Here is a 17,963-nt window from a genome sequence, read left to right as displayed (position 1 = left end):
CACGAAAAACACAGACATCCATGTATAGTTTAAACCTATATGAAAGGTGTATAGTGTCTTTAGTTGGCTTGGAAACCTGGCTTTTATTGTCTTTGGCACTACTTTCAACTTATGTTGATTACAAGATTTGCATGTGTGGTGAATGAGCGGATTGAATGCTGCTTATTTTTATACAAGTCTAAAATGATGGATGAAGGTCCCAATCAATGCTGGCAAATAAAAGCACTAATATTCACTGTTTTAAGTCCCCAATGCCCTCAATAGTGCATTTATAGCCAAAGAAACAGGAAAAGCTTGATGACACTAGGCCAAGAGTTTTAAAATGTAGAAGAACGCCACAATAACAGGATTCAAGACCAACGAGGAATGTTCAAAGAAATTCTCAGACTGTTTAAGAAGAAGATCAGAGCAGAACATTATCATTCTGAACAATAGTAGACCACTTATATGGTAGCCAAGTCTGTCAAGAAAAACAATGGAGGATTAATACTTGGAAAACCAGAACACCAGGGTCAGTCATTTTGTGTTGGATTTTTTTTTTACCAGTTAAGAGCACATCCCAGAAACTACTAGATCTGTTAAGAATGCTGCGGTCTGTACCTCACATAAATCTCGACAAGGTCCGTCTTTCAACTCCCAGGAGTCTTTGCATGGCTCCAGGCACTGTGAACAGACAGCAGAGGTTTGGGTTTCAGGAAGCAGTCTCAAATGACTCTACTACAATCACAGACGAATATGTTAAAGTCACAAGCATTTGTTCTGAATAGGGGTGTGGCAATGTACATGTAACAATTGCAGTCATGTTTAATTTTTTTTTTGTGTGTGTGAAAATTTAAATATTAACCCAAACATTACATTAAAGCTATTTTAGTTAAAATATAGATAGGTAGATAGATAGATAGATAGATAGATAGATAGATAGATAGATAGATAGATAGATAGATAGATAGATAGATAGATAGATAGATAGATAGATAGATAGATAGATAGATAGATAGATAGATAGATAGATAGATAGATAGATAGATAGATAGATAGATAGATAGATAGTGATAAAAAAATCAGCTAAATCACATTTTGCTAGAGTCCATTTTTAAAACTGAAGAGCTCTTGGGACATATTCCCTGAGACTTCATACTTTCGTCATGCCCCATGTGTCTTTACATCATCTCTGTAAATAAAGCACATAAGATCACACTGCTATCATATGCTGTTTATGCAACTTGAAGCTACAACCACTGAACTTAAAACCAAAAAAAAAATGTATTTCTTCCCATCGTTTCAATATTGCTTTCCTAACTTTTTAAACTTGCTTGGTAGCTCACCTGGTATAGCACTGCACTTGTAATGGGAAACATTTGGGTACAAGTGTCATAAAACATGATTCAAAATGACTGCAAAACAAAAGTATGAACAAGTATGTCTGCTTAAGGAAATGGATTTGTAGCCCATAAGTCTTCTTTAATTCTGTCAATGAGGATTAGAATAAGATTTACTGTACTGTAGGTTGTAAGCTATTTTTAAACAAAACAGAGCGTTTACTCTAACAGCATTGCACACTTGAGTTCTAAATAGCCATAATTTATACACCAACCAATAAAATAAACTGCTGCAACAGACCCTCTTTGAAAAAAAATTAACACGCTTTTGTGCCTCACTCACTGCACATTTCATTTTAAAATGGCAGAGGACATGTGCAGTAAAGCAACATAATATAATTTCTGCAAAGATGTCACCACAGGTGCCTCTTTAGACATATTATTCAGATATCAATCGTTAATTTTTTGGCTGCACTGCACTTAAACACTTTTTTCTATCGATCAAAATATGGAAAGATAACATGCTACTACTAAAACATTCTTGCTGGGGGAAATGCTCACCATTACAGAGTTTTTTGTATTCCTTTGGATTTCCACTTCTCAGCCTCAAATGCCCATTGTATTGGCAAAAGTAGCTTAGCTACATTACAGACACAACACAAGCCATTTTTGCAATTTTAAATTTTAAATCGAAGCAACTTAAATCTAAGTCAATCATATCTTAGTGATCAATAAAACTGTCAATTGAACATATGAGGCATTATTGTTCAATTCAATTATTTACTGCAAATAAGATACTGTACCAAAGAGAAACAAATGACAGTATATTACAGCAAAAAAAAAAAATAATAATAATCAAATAAAACCAGGTGTTACACATTTAAAATACAATAGTAGTTTATAGTAAAGAGGAAATATTTAGGAATAATTATATTGTATACATATTTACAACTCTTCATAAATGATTTACACTACATACAGTAGTATCATAAGTAACTATCATGAACTAATAGTAATTACCATAGTATACTTTAACCTTTACAACATTAAACTATAAACATAAGTACCACAGTAATTACCACAACTTGATTTGAATACTTCACTATTGTGTAGTTCAAAAACATTACAGTACTATAAATTACGAAAGTATTTTATAAGCACAGCATCAGAATTACAGTAACATTATTGCATCTCAACATGTACTTCTTAAGGTATGGTCACGAGGAATTCTGCTTCAGAAATAACTAGTCTCCCACAGTCATCTTTCGATCAAGCAAATTTCTCATGTTAGCCTAATTGGTTGGCGATGTCACTGACTGGATCAAATAGTGGCAGTAATGCATGCATGTACTTTTATCGGCTGGACACCGGCCTCACAGCTACGTGAATGTTGGTGCTGTCACTCATGGATCCACGATGGGTAAAAATAGCTTGTGTGGATGCTACTGTACTACTGTACAAAAAAAAAATGCTTTGCTACTGAAAACTATTTGATTTAGAAAGTAGCAACACTAGTGCCACGCTACTGCAAAATTTAGTTAAGCTAGTAGCATCACGACATGTAGCGACACTTCTGCCCAGGATCTCTGGCCACGCTCCTCGGCTGCTTGGGGTGTATGCGCTTAGTGAATGCACGTAATCTGAAGCATTTGTGATCTCACTACCCCGATATGTTTTTTGTAGTCCCCAAACTTTGTTCGCTGTAGGCTTTGCTAAGCTAACTCTGTAAAAGCCAATGTATTCCTGTGCATTGAACTTTGAGCGTATTACATTCAGTGATGTTGTTTATGTTCACACAGCTACATTACACATCGACTAAAGTTTAAAATAAGATATCGCAGTGGACCACCTCTTTAAGTAAATATTTTCTGTATAGCATTCAATAGATCACAGTATTTGAATTAGTCATTAAATTAAACTGATAAATCAATTTATTCAGATAATGATCTGTTAACGAGCATCAGATGTCATTCGAGAAAATTTATTAAATGGAGGGCCCCACTACCTGTCCACTATGCACTCTCTGTGACCACCATTACACCAAGAAATAAATAGGAAAGCTAATAAAGAAGCAGCCTGGAGAGAGAGAGCTGTGGAGAAACCCATTTCAGATACAGCACCTCATTCTAAATCATGGGCATAGAATTTGCAGGAGAATGGGGAACTGATTACTTGAATATTTCTGAAATGACTTGAATTGACATTGATAGCGTAAAACTCCAGACGAGTCTTCCTTCGTGCATCCACTTTTGATGCAATTTGATTGTCATACAGTTACACATTATGACAACTGATATTTCACAGTGTGATCACATAAGGATCATATTTGTACAGTGTGACAAGCTGAAGTAGTAAAGGATTTTTTTTTTAATCATACTTTGTAAGTGTTTAACATGTAAGTGTTTAGAGTCAGATACCTTCTCACTTGTACAAACACTACCCCCAAAAAGCCTGAATATTTTCTGACCACTGACATTTGCATTCAGCATTTAAATCACATGCCAAAATTCGTTCATCTCACTGTCTACACCTGCCTCTCTCCCTGCCTCTTTCTACTTCTCTTTCACTTGCCCTCTCATCTTCTCTTCTCCTTTCCTTAAAATTGACACTTCACTTCCTGCATGAGCGAGCGTGGCTGCCTGTGGGGAATTCACATTTCCAATTTCATGCCACGATGAGACACAGCGGTCACTATGGAGCTGGGGCTAAACACTGCTCTGCAGGAGCACACTGGGAGAGAGATGTGAACATTACACATTATGCTGATCTAGGAGCCGTCTTTACTCCAATGGTCACATTTTCAGAGCAGCATGAATGGCCACTAACCACCACCTTGGGAAACATGTACACACTTCCTTCTGAAGGAAAGATTCTGCAGACGTCAGTTAGAGATTTTCGCATTTAAATGCTTGTTAATCCAGGGATTTAGTATCAGGAGGAAACGATAAGATTGAGGCGCGTTTCCGTTGGTTTTTGTGTGTGTAAATTGTTAATATATGTGTGTTTGTGTTGGGGTGGGGGACGGAGGTTACCTTGGGGCGATGTTTCTGAATGAGAATGAGAGCGGGAAACACATTTATCTGGGAGGGCAGTAAAAATGCACACCTTTTAAAGACGGCTCGAGCTCGGGTGGTGCGTTTGTCGGAAACTATGAATAATGGGAGAGGCACAGGGGCAGTTAGAGGCGGCAGAGGAGGCGGTTTTATGGAGCTCAGAGTGGCCAGAGCCCTGCTGAGATCGCCTGGAGCTTGTGTGCTCGAACACACGAAACGCTGTCTCAGAGTCGCCCGTGCAGCTGAGAGAATTCTGCTTTGCCTGCTGCTGTTTCCCATCCGTGTAAATACCAACCCATCATGCACAGCACATTACAGAACCCATTTACTAAAGCACTGGCATTTCATGCACTGTGATTGAACATTTATTTACTGGCGTTACAGTCTGAAGTAAGTACAGAACTGTTTTACTGCTTGTTTGATATTTATTTAATACTTGGATTATCATTAATGTATAATAATAATAATAATAATAATAATAATAATAATATTAATAATAATAATTATTATTATTATTATTATTATTATTATTATTATTATTATTATTATTAAACAAAAAATTGCACGTATGAAGTGAATAAACTGCCAAACAAGTAAATCAAGTTAATTTTGTTTTTTTTGCTCACCAGCATTAATGAACTGAGTTGTGCAAAAATAATGAATCAATATTGTTTCCTGTAAAGCTGCTTCATAGTTAAAATTGATTTTCTTTTAACGGCTAACTTTATTATGTCTGGGGCCAAACTGAAACACTTAAAACTATTGCATGTTTTCCCTGATTTATTGCAGTAAATATTATTTTTTTTAAATAATCTGTTCACATAAAGTGCTATTGTGATGTTCATCTGTCAACCTATCTATCTATTTATTTATCCAAATATCAAGCAAATTTAAAATATAAGGCATAAAGAGAGCTGAGTCAAAATAATAACAAACAAAATAACCATAAGTGATTTTACATTTTTGTTATACTGTATATATTTGTGTTTTTGTAATACATATTTTTTTAATTTTTTAGATTTTCTCTGCCACACTTTATTTTGATGTAAAGTTCACACAATTAATAAACCAATAACAAACTATCAACTAAGATTAGTTAAACTGCTACTTAGCTTCTTATTAATAGTAAAGTATATGTGTTATGGTTAGGGAGTTACAGTAAATAAGATCAGACTTTGTAAGTTTGTAAGTTCACTTACAGGCATGTTTTGTATGTGGCTGTGTCTTATTTGTAAGTGCAGGACCATATATGAGGGCTTAAAACTGCAATTAACTAAAACCTCACCACAGACTACACATTACTGACTTGGATTTTATGCAACTCCAATTCATAATTTGCATTTCTTACTTGACATTTTCTCACTCTCTAGCGTAGGCCTAATACTCTTCATCAGTATATCTCTGCTGGATTTTTCTGTTTCCTCCTGCGCCTCTTCACTCGTTTGTTATCCTCCAAGTCCAGATATATTCAAGGCCGCTGCACTTCTCCATAGAAAAGGCCGATGTAAATGTTTCATCCTGTCACTTGACTTCTTTAAAGTGCCAGTTTTTAACCAGGAGTCCATTTTGATGAATATAGCGAAAAAACAAACAAACAAATGTACCATCACTAAGCGCCTAATAGGAAAATGCGGGGCCATTGTGACGCAAACGTGAAGACACGAGATGAGTAAGAATACATAGGTTGTAAATTTGAATTTGTAATGTGATTTTTTTCTCTCTGTGTGAATTTATTTTCTCTTAAAAATATGACATGTGAAGTTTATTCAAAATAAATGCATAAAAATAAAAAAAGATAAAAAATTTCTGCTATTATAAACATTCTCTCGCGCACCCCTAGTGGTCAGACTGCTCACCCCTAGGGGTGCACACACCACATTTTAGGAACCGCTAATCTAAATCAGTACCATTTTTTCTTGTCTTTATCACGGACACTCTATCGTGAACATTAACAGAATTATTACTGGTTTTTCCAACTGCTTTCACACGTTTTCAAAACAGTAACCCCTTTTTTTAAAACTCAACACACAATTTCCAAAACTGCAGACACAAAATGTAAAAATGCCTCACACTTCCTTCAAAATGTAACACTGTATTCAAAATGAATGAATGGCAAACACTTCTTTCATAATATAACACTTTTGGATATAGCATGTCAACACTGTTGTTCTAAATCTAAAGCTCTTTGCTCTTTATAGGCTTAAATCTTCAATTCAATACAAAAGTGAGAGTAATCTGCTGAGAGTGGGAACAGGTACACTGTAAACACCAATACAATGAAGAAACAGAAAATATTTATTAGGCCAAATATTTTCAGTGTATATAGCATGCAAAAAAGATAAACATACTGTATGTAAAATGTAAAAAACAAACAAACAAACAAACAAACAAACAAACAAACAAACAAACAAACAAATAAATAAATAAATAAATAAATAAATAAATAAATAAATAAATAAATAAATAAATAAATGAAGCAAAAGTATTTTCTTTAGAAAAAAGTAAAGATCACAATTGTGTGTGAGGGCTCTTGGGGGGGAGCATCCACTTCCTGGAGAAGTGCCATGCGGGCATAGGGTTGGCCATCAAACACTTTACAGCACTAGGCTCAATAGAATTCCTCTATTGTTTTTTTTTTTTTTTTTTTTTTTTTTTTAATAGGATTTTTGAATTTAGTATTTAGAAAAGGTGAATATGCGATAGGTATAAAACCACAGCTTGTGGATGGGTGACAAAACAGTTTTTATGGGACCAGAACAGACCAGTTTCCCATCACCTTTGGCCTATGCTAGAGTAAAAAATGCTTTAGCACTTTAGTAGATGTTTAGTAGTAGTTGATTATGCAGCATCATGTGTGATAGATGTGATTTATGATGCAGTCTACTGATAACTCCTCACTCAATCCTCTGCAGGTAATGCATTCTCGTGCGGTGCTGATGTCAATGGAAGAAAATGACCCTCTTCCCATACTATAATTGATCAGATATTATTCATACATTATATGACAAGTAGATTCATTGGCCTCTTTATAGACTTCATTTTCATTCAGCCTCACCCTTAAACCTCTACCGCTGTAAACAATGGCCTGCTCTGAGAAACGCCACATTCACAAGCCCGGTCTCATTTATCAGTCTCCCGAACACAGCACTCAATGGCTCATTCTCTTTGTGGAACGGCCCTTTATGATGCATTGCATGTTGGTGGAAAAAGCACAGCATAGATCTAAGCTATAAATCACTTAAAGTATTCCAATCCAGAAATGCTGGGTTTAAATCGCTTTCACCTTTCTAAAGCCACCTTTTGGCTTGTGCCAAACCCACTCTGCTTTTGTCCGTGAGGCACCTGTAATCTCCATGAAAGCGCTCGCTCCCAGTGTCTTTATTGTACCCCAGCGCCAGTTAGTTTTCCGCCCCATTTCAGACTCAAATCAAGCATTCCCTTCCACCATACAAAATAAAGGTTATTTAAGAGCTGCAGACATGGAGATTGAGCTGAGAAGAAGCCTTGGGTGAGTTCCAGTTCAGCTAAGTTGCATTGCCCTTGAATGGATGACGCAAACCCAGAAACGGTTATGCAACTTTTCTACTTATACGCTAAAAAATAAGACCTGTTTCTTTTAAATAAAATATCAAATCTTCTTTTGTAAAAAAGAGACTGATCCGAGTGCGCTTGGATGCTTCAGATGTTTAAAGAGATAGTTCACCCAAAGCTGAAAACTCTGTCATCATTTACTCCTGCTTCACTTGTCATACATCCTTTTGAATTTCTTTTTTTCCTGTTGAACACGAAATAAGTTATTTTGAAAAAATGTTGTAAACATGTTACCAGCGACATTCATAGTATTTGTTCTTCTGTGTTCAACAGAAAAAGAAAACTGATAAGTTTGGAACCACTTGAGGGTGAGCAAATAGTGAGTACATTTTCATATTTGGGAAAACAATTCCCTATATATATATATATATATACAGTTGAAGTCAGAATTAGTAGCCCCCCTTTGAATTTTTTTTTTTTTTAATATTTCCTACATAATGATAAACAGAGCAAGAAAATTTTCACAGTATGTCTGTGTTTTTAAGTTTTTAATTAAAAAAAAAAAAAAAACATTTTAGAGACAAAACTATTAGCCCCTTTAAGCTAGTTTTTTTCGATAGTCTGCAGAACAAACCATTGTTATATATTATAATAATTTGGTTAATTACCCTAACCTGCCTGGTTAATCTTATTAACCTAGTTAAGCCTTTAAATGTCACTTAAAGCTGTAAAGAAGTGTTTTGAAAAAGATCTAATAAAATATTATTTATTGTCATCATGGAAAAGATAAAATACATCAGTTATTAGAAATAAGTTATTCAAACTATTATGTTCAGAAATGTATTGAAAGAAAACAGAAATTGGGGGGAAAACAGGGTGGCATATAATTCAAGGGGGGTAATAATTCTGACCTCAACTGTATATATATAATTCTCATTATTTTTAATACATCTATAGTTATGCGGTGGCACAGAGTTAGACCTCTTTCTTGACTTTGCACAGAAACTTTAATGTGTGTGGCATGACATCACTTTTGTTGCAGAGACGATATTGGTTGAATGCGGCCTCAGTAGAACACAGAAACAGCTTGAACATTGCCATAGCAAACTGTGAGATCTGTAAACTTGGGATTTCCTGCCGAGTATTTTAAGTTAAGGTGCTAATTGTGTTTGTATGAGGGTTTTTTTAATATTTACTGTTGCACTAAAGTCCAAAAGTGAGGAATTTATGTTATTTATTTGCTTGAATGTTCAAGCTACCTCTGTTTGTTAACAGAGTTGTTGAATGTTAAAATAATGTGAATGAAACAAAAAATAAGGAACATCCTGGATCTGTTTCTTTGCAATTTTTTATGTATTATAGAAGTATCTGATCGGGTTTCAGTATCAGTAGATACTCAAGATCAAATGACTCTGATTTAGACTCGAGGACAAAAAAAAAACTAATCGGGACATCCCTACCATTAACTTTAAACCTGCTTTAAGTTGGTCAATACTTTTGCTATTTAAACAATGTGGTGTAAAGCACAAAATTATACCTGGGTCTGAAACTAGCAAAATAAAAACACTTACATTGCATTTGGCACCACATTGTATGTGTATAAGATCAAATTAGTAAGGATAAAAATAATACTACAAACTAAATATAAATATGCAAAAACTTAAACTTACTATTAAGCTACCATTGCTAAACTATTATCATTATCACTGTTAAAGTAAACTTCAAAATTAATAAAACTTGCCAATTTGTGCAACATTTCGATCGGTGTATGTTGCATCATATTATAACAATTCACACATATTTCTATTAAGCTTATGAACCGATAATGACTGATTAGAAGCCTTTAGATTATACTCAATGACTTACTGTGTGCAAACACTCTGTTTCACTGAATTCATGAAATTCCTACATTTTTTTCATATTAAACAATACATGTTTTCAACTAAATCTGAAGAGCACCCATTAACTGAAATCTCTGAGTGTTGGTTTAAGTTTAAGGTTAACAACTTTATTAATCCCACCAGGGGCAATTAGATTAGGGTAGAAGCATTTCATAATACAACAAACACATAAAGAGACAGATCACTTACAAACAGTATTAAAACAAAATCCAGCATGCTTCATAATAACTTCATAAATAGTACAAAAATTTTAATGTAAAACTTAAATGTAATGTTGTAAAGTCTTATTGCCTCAGGAACAAAGGTAAATTCCTATCTGTTAGAAGAGCATTTGATGCTTCCTAACCTTCTTCCAGAGGGCAACAGAACAAAACAAGGCTTCAGAGGATGGGAGTCATCTCCTATCACAGTTAATGTCATTTTTGTCATAAAGACCATATTCTGGCAATATGCAAATATTTCACATTGATGTTACGATATGATCTATTGCATCGACAATAAATTTGAAACTGGCATAATTAATTGCTCATTGGCAATTCAAAATCAATTATTAATTTTAGAAGCCAATAAATGTATTTGCCGTATACTTTGATCAATAAAACTTTGTAAACCTTTTTACATTTACAGACAGCTACATTACACACTACATAAAAGATAATATTCAAAAAAAGCATAATTGTGCACTTGTGAGAATTCCACCCATGTCTGTCGCTAACATTCAGACAAATTACAGTTGCTTTAAGGAGGTTCCAGGCTTGTTTAATCTACCACTGAGACACTCGTTTCGCCAGCCTCAGCAAATTATGTACAGTAACTGTAATTGAAATCTTGCCTGTGTCGTGAAAATTGCTTGCACTCTCGGTTTTGCAATTGCACCGGTGCTGCAGCACTAATACTTGAACCGGCGATTAAACTGAAGGCTAAGAGAATTGTCAAGGTGTGCTAATTATTTTGCTGCCATTTGAATATCAAATGCCTAAAGGCCACTTGCTCCTGAAGCATGAAACTATTCAAGAGCAGATCTTAGATTCGAGGGCGGCTTGTGTACTTTAACATCTGCAGTGTTGTACGAAACTGAGGTATTGATGTATTTTGTTCTATCACTCTAATCGCTTTGAAGAGTGCTTCAGAGAAGAGCTTTCCAAGTGCTGTCTGAGTAGTTATTATGATACAAAAAGAGCCGACGAGAGGGGGCCGCTCGGTTAAATGTTAATTTGAAGCCAGCAGTCTAAATAAAAACCATCAAGTTAGCTACACAATTTGGAACAAAGGAACATATAAGGAAGTATCAATGATTGTTTGTTTACATGTGCTTATGCTAATGCTAGTTCAAGAAAAATATCAAGAAAACAGCTGCAGTCTGCTTTGTCAGCTTTTAATCTGATATGTATGTTTTGTGAGGTTTGAATAAAGCAGAATTAGTAATGTTTAGAGGACTGTGCCCACATAAGCCAGCAGAAGTTAATGGGGTCTGTAATTGTAGCACCAATGTTGTGCAAAGAACTGAGTCATATCCTCATAGATCCAGGTCAGAGACTCATAAACAAGTTTAGTTTGATCAAAGCCATAAATCTAATGGGCCATATTTTAAAGAGAGTTTGCTGCCAAATATTAGCACTAAGAGCAAGGGATTTCTAAAAAATGCTTTTGGTTACTTAATTGAACAACTGGTTGACTTATGTGTTTACAATGATGGTCAATGGTCAGCATTAGAATGACTATGTAGGCTAATAACTGACTTGACTGGCTTTTTGCATAACATTTGTGGATTCCTTAACATTCATAATTGCAATACTCAAAAGGGTATGGCTTAAAAATTAGTTTCTGCTTAAAAGCAAAGTGCAATACAGCTATAAATGTATTTGTTTCTTTTTTTTTTTTTTCATTTTCTGGAATGGGTACTTTTTTTCAGAGCTAGCAAACAATACTCACTGTTATATACTTTCAGCAGAGGACACTCACCCACACCCACAAAGGCATTCAGTGAGCCAATATATCAATACCAAAAACATATTTAAAACAACACGGATGACATTTAAAACAATAATGACACTTAAAAATCTTAGTAATTTACTCTTTTATATATTTTACATTATATATATATATATATATATATATATATATATATATATATATATATATATATATATATATATATATATATATATATATATATATATATATATATATTTAACAGTTTATTTTAAATTGTTAAAGAGCCCCTAGTATGCATTATAAAATGTCATATTTTGGTTTTGGCGGTCTCCAACAACAGGCTGATATGCACGCAAGGTCAAAAAGCACTTTCATTGTCTTATCTGCATTTATTTTTACCTAATTATCCCAACAACTCCCAAATGATTTGTTTAGCGATTCATTTATTCCCTTAGCGTGATGCTAATCTGCGCTGATGGTCCGATGACCCAGTCTATTGTGATTGCTCGACTGCGTTCAGTGTGAGACAGAGAGAAATGCCCACCACAGCTTATCAACAATTTTGAAGTACTCAGAGTCCAAAGTGTATGTGTGAGCACAATGCAGGAATGCTTTAAAGCAATGCAGTTCAACACCAGCATATTGCTCTATTCATAACCATAACACACATTCAGTATTAATCCACACAGCAGTAAAAGCTGAACTATTTTGAAACCTGATTGCCGCATGTGTGTAGGAACAGCTGCCGGTGGTCATAGCAACAACAAACGGCAGTGGATTGCGAGCTTACAAATGCATTTCAATCAGTAAACAAAGCAGCACACATTGCATTTTCAACAGGGCTTTAGACACAATATGAGAATATAAAGAGTTAACCAGATACAGTACAAGCTGCATGGAGTGCTTACAAGTAACAAAACACAATTTGCAAGCTTGAAAAAACAAAGGGGCAACCATTTTAATCACATTTAAATTACTTACACTTGTTAAATGGATGAAGGAACTGTTCCATAAAATGTGTACTGTAAAGTTTCTGTCAAGCTCTGATAAAGTCCCATACATCAATAGTCTTTTCTGATCCTTTCTTAAACAAACAGCTGACAAATTCTTCATTGTAAGCGTGTAGATTGAGGAAGCACTCGTCAGAAAAATTACAGGAACACAGCACAAGGCTGGGGCTATAATGCTGAGGTAATATTTAACCACTGACTCTTCACAGCCTTATCTTTGGGTAGGGAAAATAACATTAACTTTCCCTCACACTTAAGAGCACAGCGTCTATGTGACTTGATTCACCCGGGATCTGCTACAGTGTTTGTTTTCCTCTTTTTCTTTCTATAGTGTTTGTGGGTGGGGCCGGGGGTTTCAATTCTCTATTAATTCAATTCTGGGTCTGCGCGTGTAACAATTAGACGGGGCTTGAGTTCCGTATCGACGTTACACCGGCACGGCTAAATACTGGTTACCCCAATAATTCATTTGAACCACTCTGAGTCGACCCTTTTTTAGATGAATCAATAGTTTTAAACATGGCAAACTTTCAGATTTAAGCCTTAGCTGGATACTTCACTTTACTTTTAGCTGTGTTACACACTGCATGGGAGGTAATTTTCAAAAACCCATAATAGGAGCTCTTTAATGTGTAGATGTGAGAATAACATAAATCTGTCTGAATGACATTTCATCATATTTTGACTTTGATTTTATTTTTTCTCATAAGTTATTCCTGTAATTTCATTTCTATGTTCATTAAACTAAATGCATTATTAGTGAAAAGCGGGTTTTTAAAAGCACATTGTCCTAAAACTCTCTAACTGAGCCTGCACAATGGGCAAAAACAGTTTAAAAGGGATTGTCCTCGTTTAAAGCCAATGGAGGAAACTCTCTAGAGGATGCAGTAAAAATCCATGAACCAGTTGGCCAAATGTTTTCATGGATCGCAGAAGAGAGGTCAAAACCCTGGCTGTTCCATTGAACTTACCCCGAGGGTGATATGAAAACACGTGCTGCACTCTTTCCAACCATATGCACACATACATCAATGCATTAAAGATCTCAAATCCTTAAAGCCTCTCCTCAAGCCATGAAAAGTCTGCTTATGCGCTTAACCGTGACATGCACAATCATGAACTGTTTTGAAATATTTCAAAACGTCCAGATGTACATTCAATAACACTTTCTGCGCGCCATTGTGCGGACTGCGAGAGCTGGTTGATATGTAAAGGAATGCATGCGCAGAGCATTGAAAGGAAAGCAGCCCTCGTCTTGAACAATACATCAAAGGGAGCTTTACATAATACCACAGTGAAATGTGTGGAAAATCTGCATTGGCAACATGTCAGCTCTATTCCCCCTGTGCTACTGGCATATTATTGTTATTTAATGACTAGGCTGCTAGAGCATGTTAATGTCCTCATTAGGAAAAGTGGGTTGAGTTCTTTACTGAAATTAGCATTCTGCCTTCAAGTGAAATGAGGAAAAGAAGAAGAAGAAGAAAAAAGTACACCGGCTGTATAATATAATCAAAACACATAGCCTTTCAACTCCATTTGTATCAGTCTCATTACAGATGTGACCTCTAGCTTTGCTAGTGAATCATAATCTCATTTCTGTATGACAACCAGCTAGCACGGATATAATAGTCCAAGGCGATGGCTGACAAATACAGTAGCTTTTAAAATGATGTATGATGTCATTACGGGAGGTGCACAGGCATACCAATGTTTTACAGTGACAGATCTGTGTTGCCTTTTATGTCAAGCTGCTGTGAAATGCTGTGTAATTTTGACAGAAATTACCTTTGCACACTGTTTATGGCTCTGACACCATCCAAGGGATCCATTACTCTGTGGACAGAAGAGACAGATGGAATTGCGTGTCAGAATGCTGTAATCACCAGTCACATCAGACAGGCTCATTTGAATCCTGCTATTTTAATGTGCCCCTGCTGAGCGGAGAGCCTTTAGAAAGGAAATTTCCTATTATGAACGCATTACTCTTATTTAAAAACACCGCCCTGACTACAGCACAGTAAAATTGCTCATAAGCCAAAACAGTCGGTCCACATCCCCTCCCTTATTAAGAAGACCAGCCAGAGCACCTGAGCACAGAAACACCAGTAATCACTCATCAGCACCTGGAATCACAGCACTTGTTTGCATAGCAGATCTCGGAATGTTCCCTAGCGTGTCAGGAGTTGTCAAAGGGTTTCGCTTATCTGAATAACGCTGGTTGTTTTAAGCTTAAATGCAGCGTGTTTGATTGGCAGACCACAGGATTACGCCCCTGGCCAGTCTTGTCAGCTTCAGAATAATCGGTGCTGAATAGCACAATAACAAAAAAGGATAAAACCTTTATGATGCACTGTGTATTTTATTGCACATGGTGGGGACTCTGAAGTAACCACAATATTATCCCTGCCAGATTTTGTGACTATGCCACTATGGGGAATAGAGCAACAAAAAAATCCATTTCGGCCTGTGGTAGGATCAATGGATCAAGCCGGCAGCATGAGCACAGCTAGTTCACATGCACATAAGGCATGTGCTCACATCCAAACTAAACACACACATTCTCATTAGGTATAAAGGGCATAATTGAACAATTATTGGACCAATGTAGGAGTGTACACAATATTTATTTTTTTAATCTGTTTTATTTAGGTTGGCTCCATATGACTTTGATTGTTTTAAAGTTTTCTCCTTTCATAAATTTAATATTCATGGCATTTTTATTTAATTACATAAATTAAATTTATTATTTTAAAGCCTGTGTGAACTGGAAATTGCTGAGACTTTTATTTCAGTATGAAATGAAATATAAAGAAGGGGGTTGGGCTTTATTTTTGTGCACATTTCCTCATAGCAAACTAGCGGTAAGATGGGCGTGGTTAAGAATATTGTGGCTGAATCCATCATACAGACAAAAAAAAAGACCACCACTCCAAATGTGGAAGCAAAATATCAGATTTTATCAAAGATTACCAAAACAAACGTTTATTTTTGCTATAGATTAACTTGAACAGAGTATCTAAAGTAGAAGTAAAAAAAACACTGTAAGTTTGGATTTCAAATACAAAATAGGGTTGGGTGATGTTCATCATATGATGTCTAATGTAAAACATTCCGATGGACAATGGTGAATTATTTATTGATGAATAATTAATTAATTTATAAACGAATTATTTATTTGTAGCCTACCGTTTTAACTACCTGACCCGCAGGGTCTTTGTTTTACACATAACTAAATCATAAATAAATAAAAATAAGTTACAAACAAATTACCATCTGTCAATCACTTTTTGTGAAGGACTGTGGCACAAATAGGCAGAATGATCATTTAACAACTATAGTGAGACGTTATCCAGCATTACATTCTTGATAAACTGTCTGACGTGCACTGATCTCTGCGCTGACTGCTGTACCTCAGACACTGCAGCGCATGACAGAGTGTTTGTGTGTGTGTATGTGTGTGTGTGTGTGTGTGTGTGTGTGTGTGTGTGTGTGTTGTCAGTGATGTGTGTTATCAGCGATATAATGTGGACGGAGGGCTTTTAAGAAATGCTAGATGAAACGCCAGTGTGGATGTGGATCATTTTCGTTCTAAAATACCATTTTAAAACTAAGACGTATTAGTGTAAAGGGGCCTAAGTGTGTATTTTTAGCGGGCGGGTTGCTGCTGCGACGGGGCGGGCTGGAGAATCATGATGGCTTTAGACCATTAGCAATGGACGATGGTATTGTCTATTGACCCAAAATACAAAATACAATTATATAGAAATCGAATCATTGCATTAAAAACTAAACGCATGCTATTCTCAAAAAAAAAAACATACAATTTATCCAATATCTTAGGTTTTTTTTTTTTTTTTTTTTGGTAAGGTGCAAAGTTGTTAAAATGTGTTTTAAAGGTACTAATAAAAAGCCAATAAGCAAGCTAATAAACACCTTGTTAAAATACTACAGCTTCACCCAATTTTTTATTTAAATTGAATAAAAATATTTTATTTAAATGTTAAAATATATCTCCAAGTACTATTGAATACTATTAAATAGTCTCCAAACTATTGTTTACCATGCAAATGCATTTGTTATAAGTGAAGACTGATGATCGACAGACCAAACAATGCCAGTCAAACAGGATATTGAGACAGCTGAAAGATTTGTGTATTTCCACATTACAATCTGCACTGCGCTGACAGATCAGACAGTCTCTGAACCACATCAAATGCTCTCTAATTTCCCATAATCATTAATCATCAGTGATAGCACCATGTTATGCCTCGCCACAGCATAACTTGACATTCAGCTCGGCCCTTTCAAATTAACCCATGACCCCGGTCTCCATTTGATACTAGAGGAAGGGGGATAATTGCCAAATGGTTTCCCCCTCTCGGGAAACAGAGTAAGTGGGCTTTAGGGATGTGGACACGAAGACAATGATCGGCAGATATGAAAAGCATTCATTCTGGTTTAGTCCCTGCTTGGACAGCAGAATGAAGGCAGCTGTTCAGCAACACTCGCTGCTGTTTGAGCTCTGGAACGCTTTGAACACTTTGTGAATTCGGTGCTGAGACAATGAGGAGCTTCTAGAGGCCAGTGTCTAATTTGATAGCATCTCCAGATGGACAGTTTGCAGTAGAATAAAGCATTTGATAACAGAGACTGATGTGCATCGCATCCTTCTGCACTGATGTCTGGCCCCGATAGCAACAACACTGTCAATGTGATGAGCAGGCAGGCCATCTGACGATGGGAGATGATTTCATTTCAATGGATATATAGATCCGAGTGATTTTTTAATTGGACTTCAAAGGTCAGTCTAAATATAGGCATTGGTTCATTATGTTAGCTCATGTAGACTAATTATATTATATTAGTATAGATTAATATAGACTATACGTGAAACTATAGTAAACGGAAAAACTGCACTGCAAAAAAAAAAATAAATACTTATTAAATTTCAGTGAATCAGTGAAAAAATCTTATCATTTACAGTAAAGGTTTGCAAAGAATTTGACTATCTTGCTTTCTATTTCTGGGTTAGATGTCGCTACAGACTCGTGATAAGTATCAGGAAGGACATGAGGATGAATATAATCACAGTAACAAGGGAGTTTGTTGACAGCAGACAAAAAGTGCAGACACACGCACAAAAGATCCCCCTACACATGCCTATACAAAGATACAAACACACAAGAGCACACACACACAGAGGAAGTCTCT

At 35.7% G+C, this 17,963-nt stretch overlaps 2 protein-coding genes across 3 annotated transcripts in view; both read right to left on the bottom strand.

Moving 5' to 3' along the window:
• LOC147846887 (uncharacterized) overlaps nucleotides 1-17,963 on the bottom strand; it is a 161,638-nt gene that overhangs the window by 45,054 nt on the left and 98,621 nt on the right. The gene's annotated exons all lie outside the window — the stretch shown is intronic.
• Nucleotides 1-17,963, bottom strand: part of anos1a (anosmin 1a) — a 37,863-nt gene that overhangs the window by 18,640 nt on the left and 1,260 nt on the right. For both annotated transcript variants that reach the window (NM_131358.3, XM_087235172.1), the window contains 2 exon segments: nucleotides 601-663; nucleotides 14,538-14,585. In NM_131358.3, coding sequence (NP_571433.3) covers nucleotides 601-663; nucleotides 14,538-14,585 — 111 coding nt within the window.

This window comes from Danio rerio, chromosome 1 (genome assembly GCF_052040795.2).
Source record: "Danio rerio strain M-AB ecotype USA chromosome 1, GRCz13ab, whole genome shotgun sequence".
In the NCBI taxonomy this organism is placed as follows: Eukaryota; Metazoa; Chordata; class Actinopteri; order Cypriniformes; family Danionidae; genus Danio; species Danio rerio.
The sequence above is the reverse complement of the archived record's forward strand: the minus strand, read 5'-3'. Positions and strand labels throughout refer to the sequence as shown.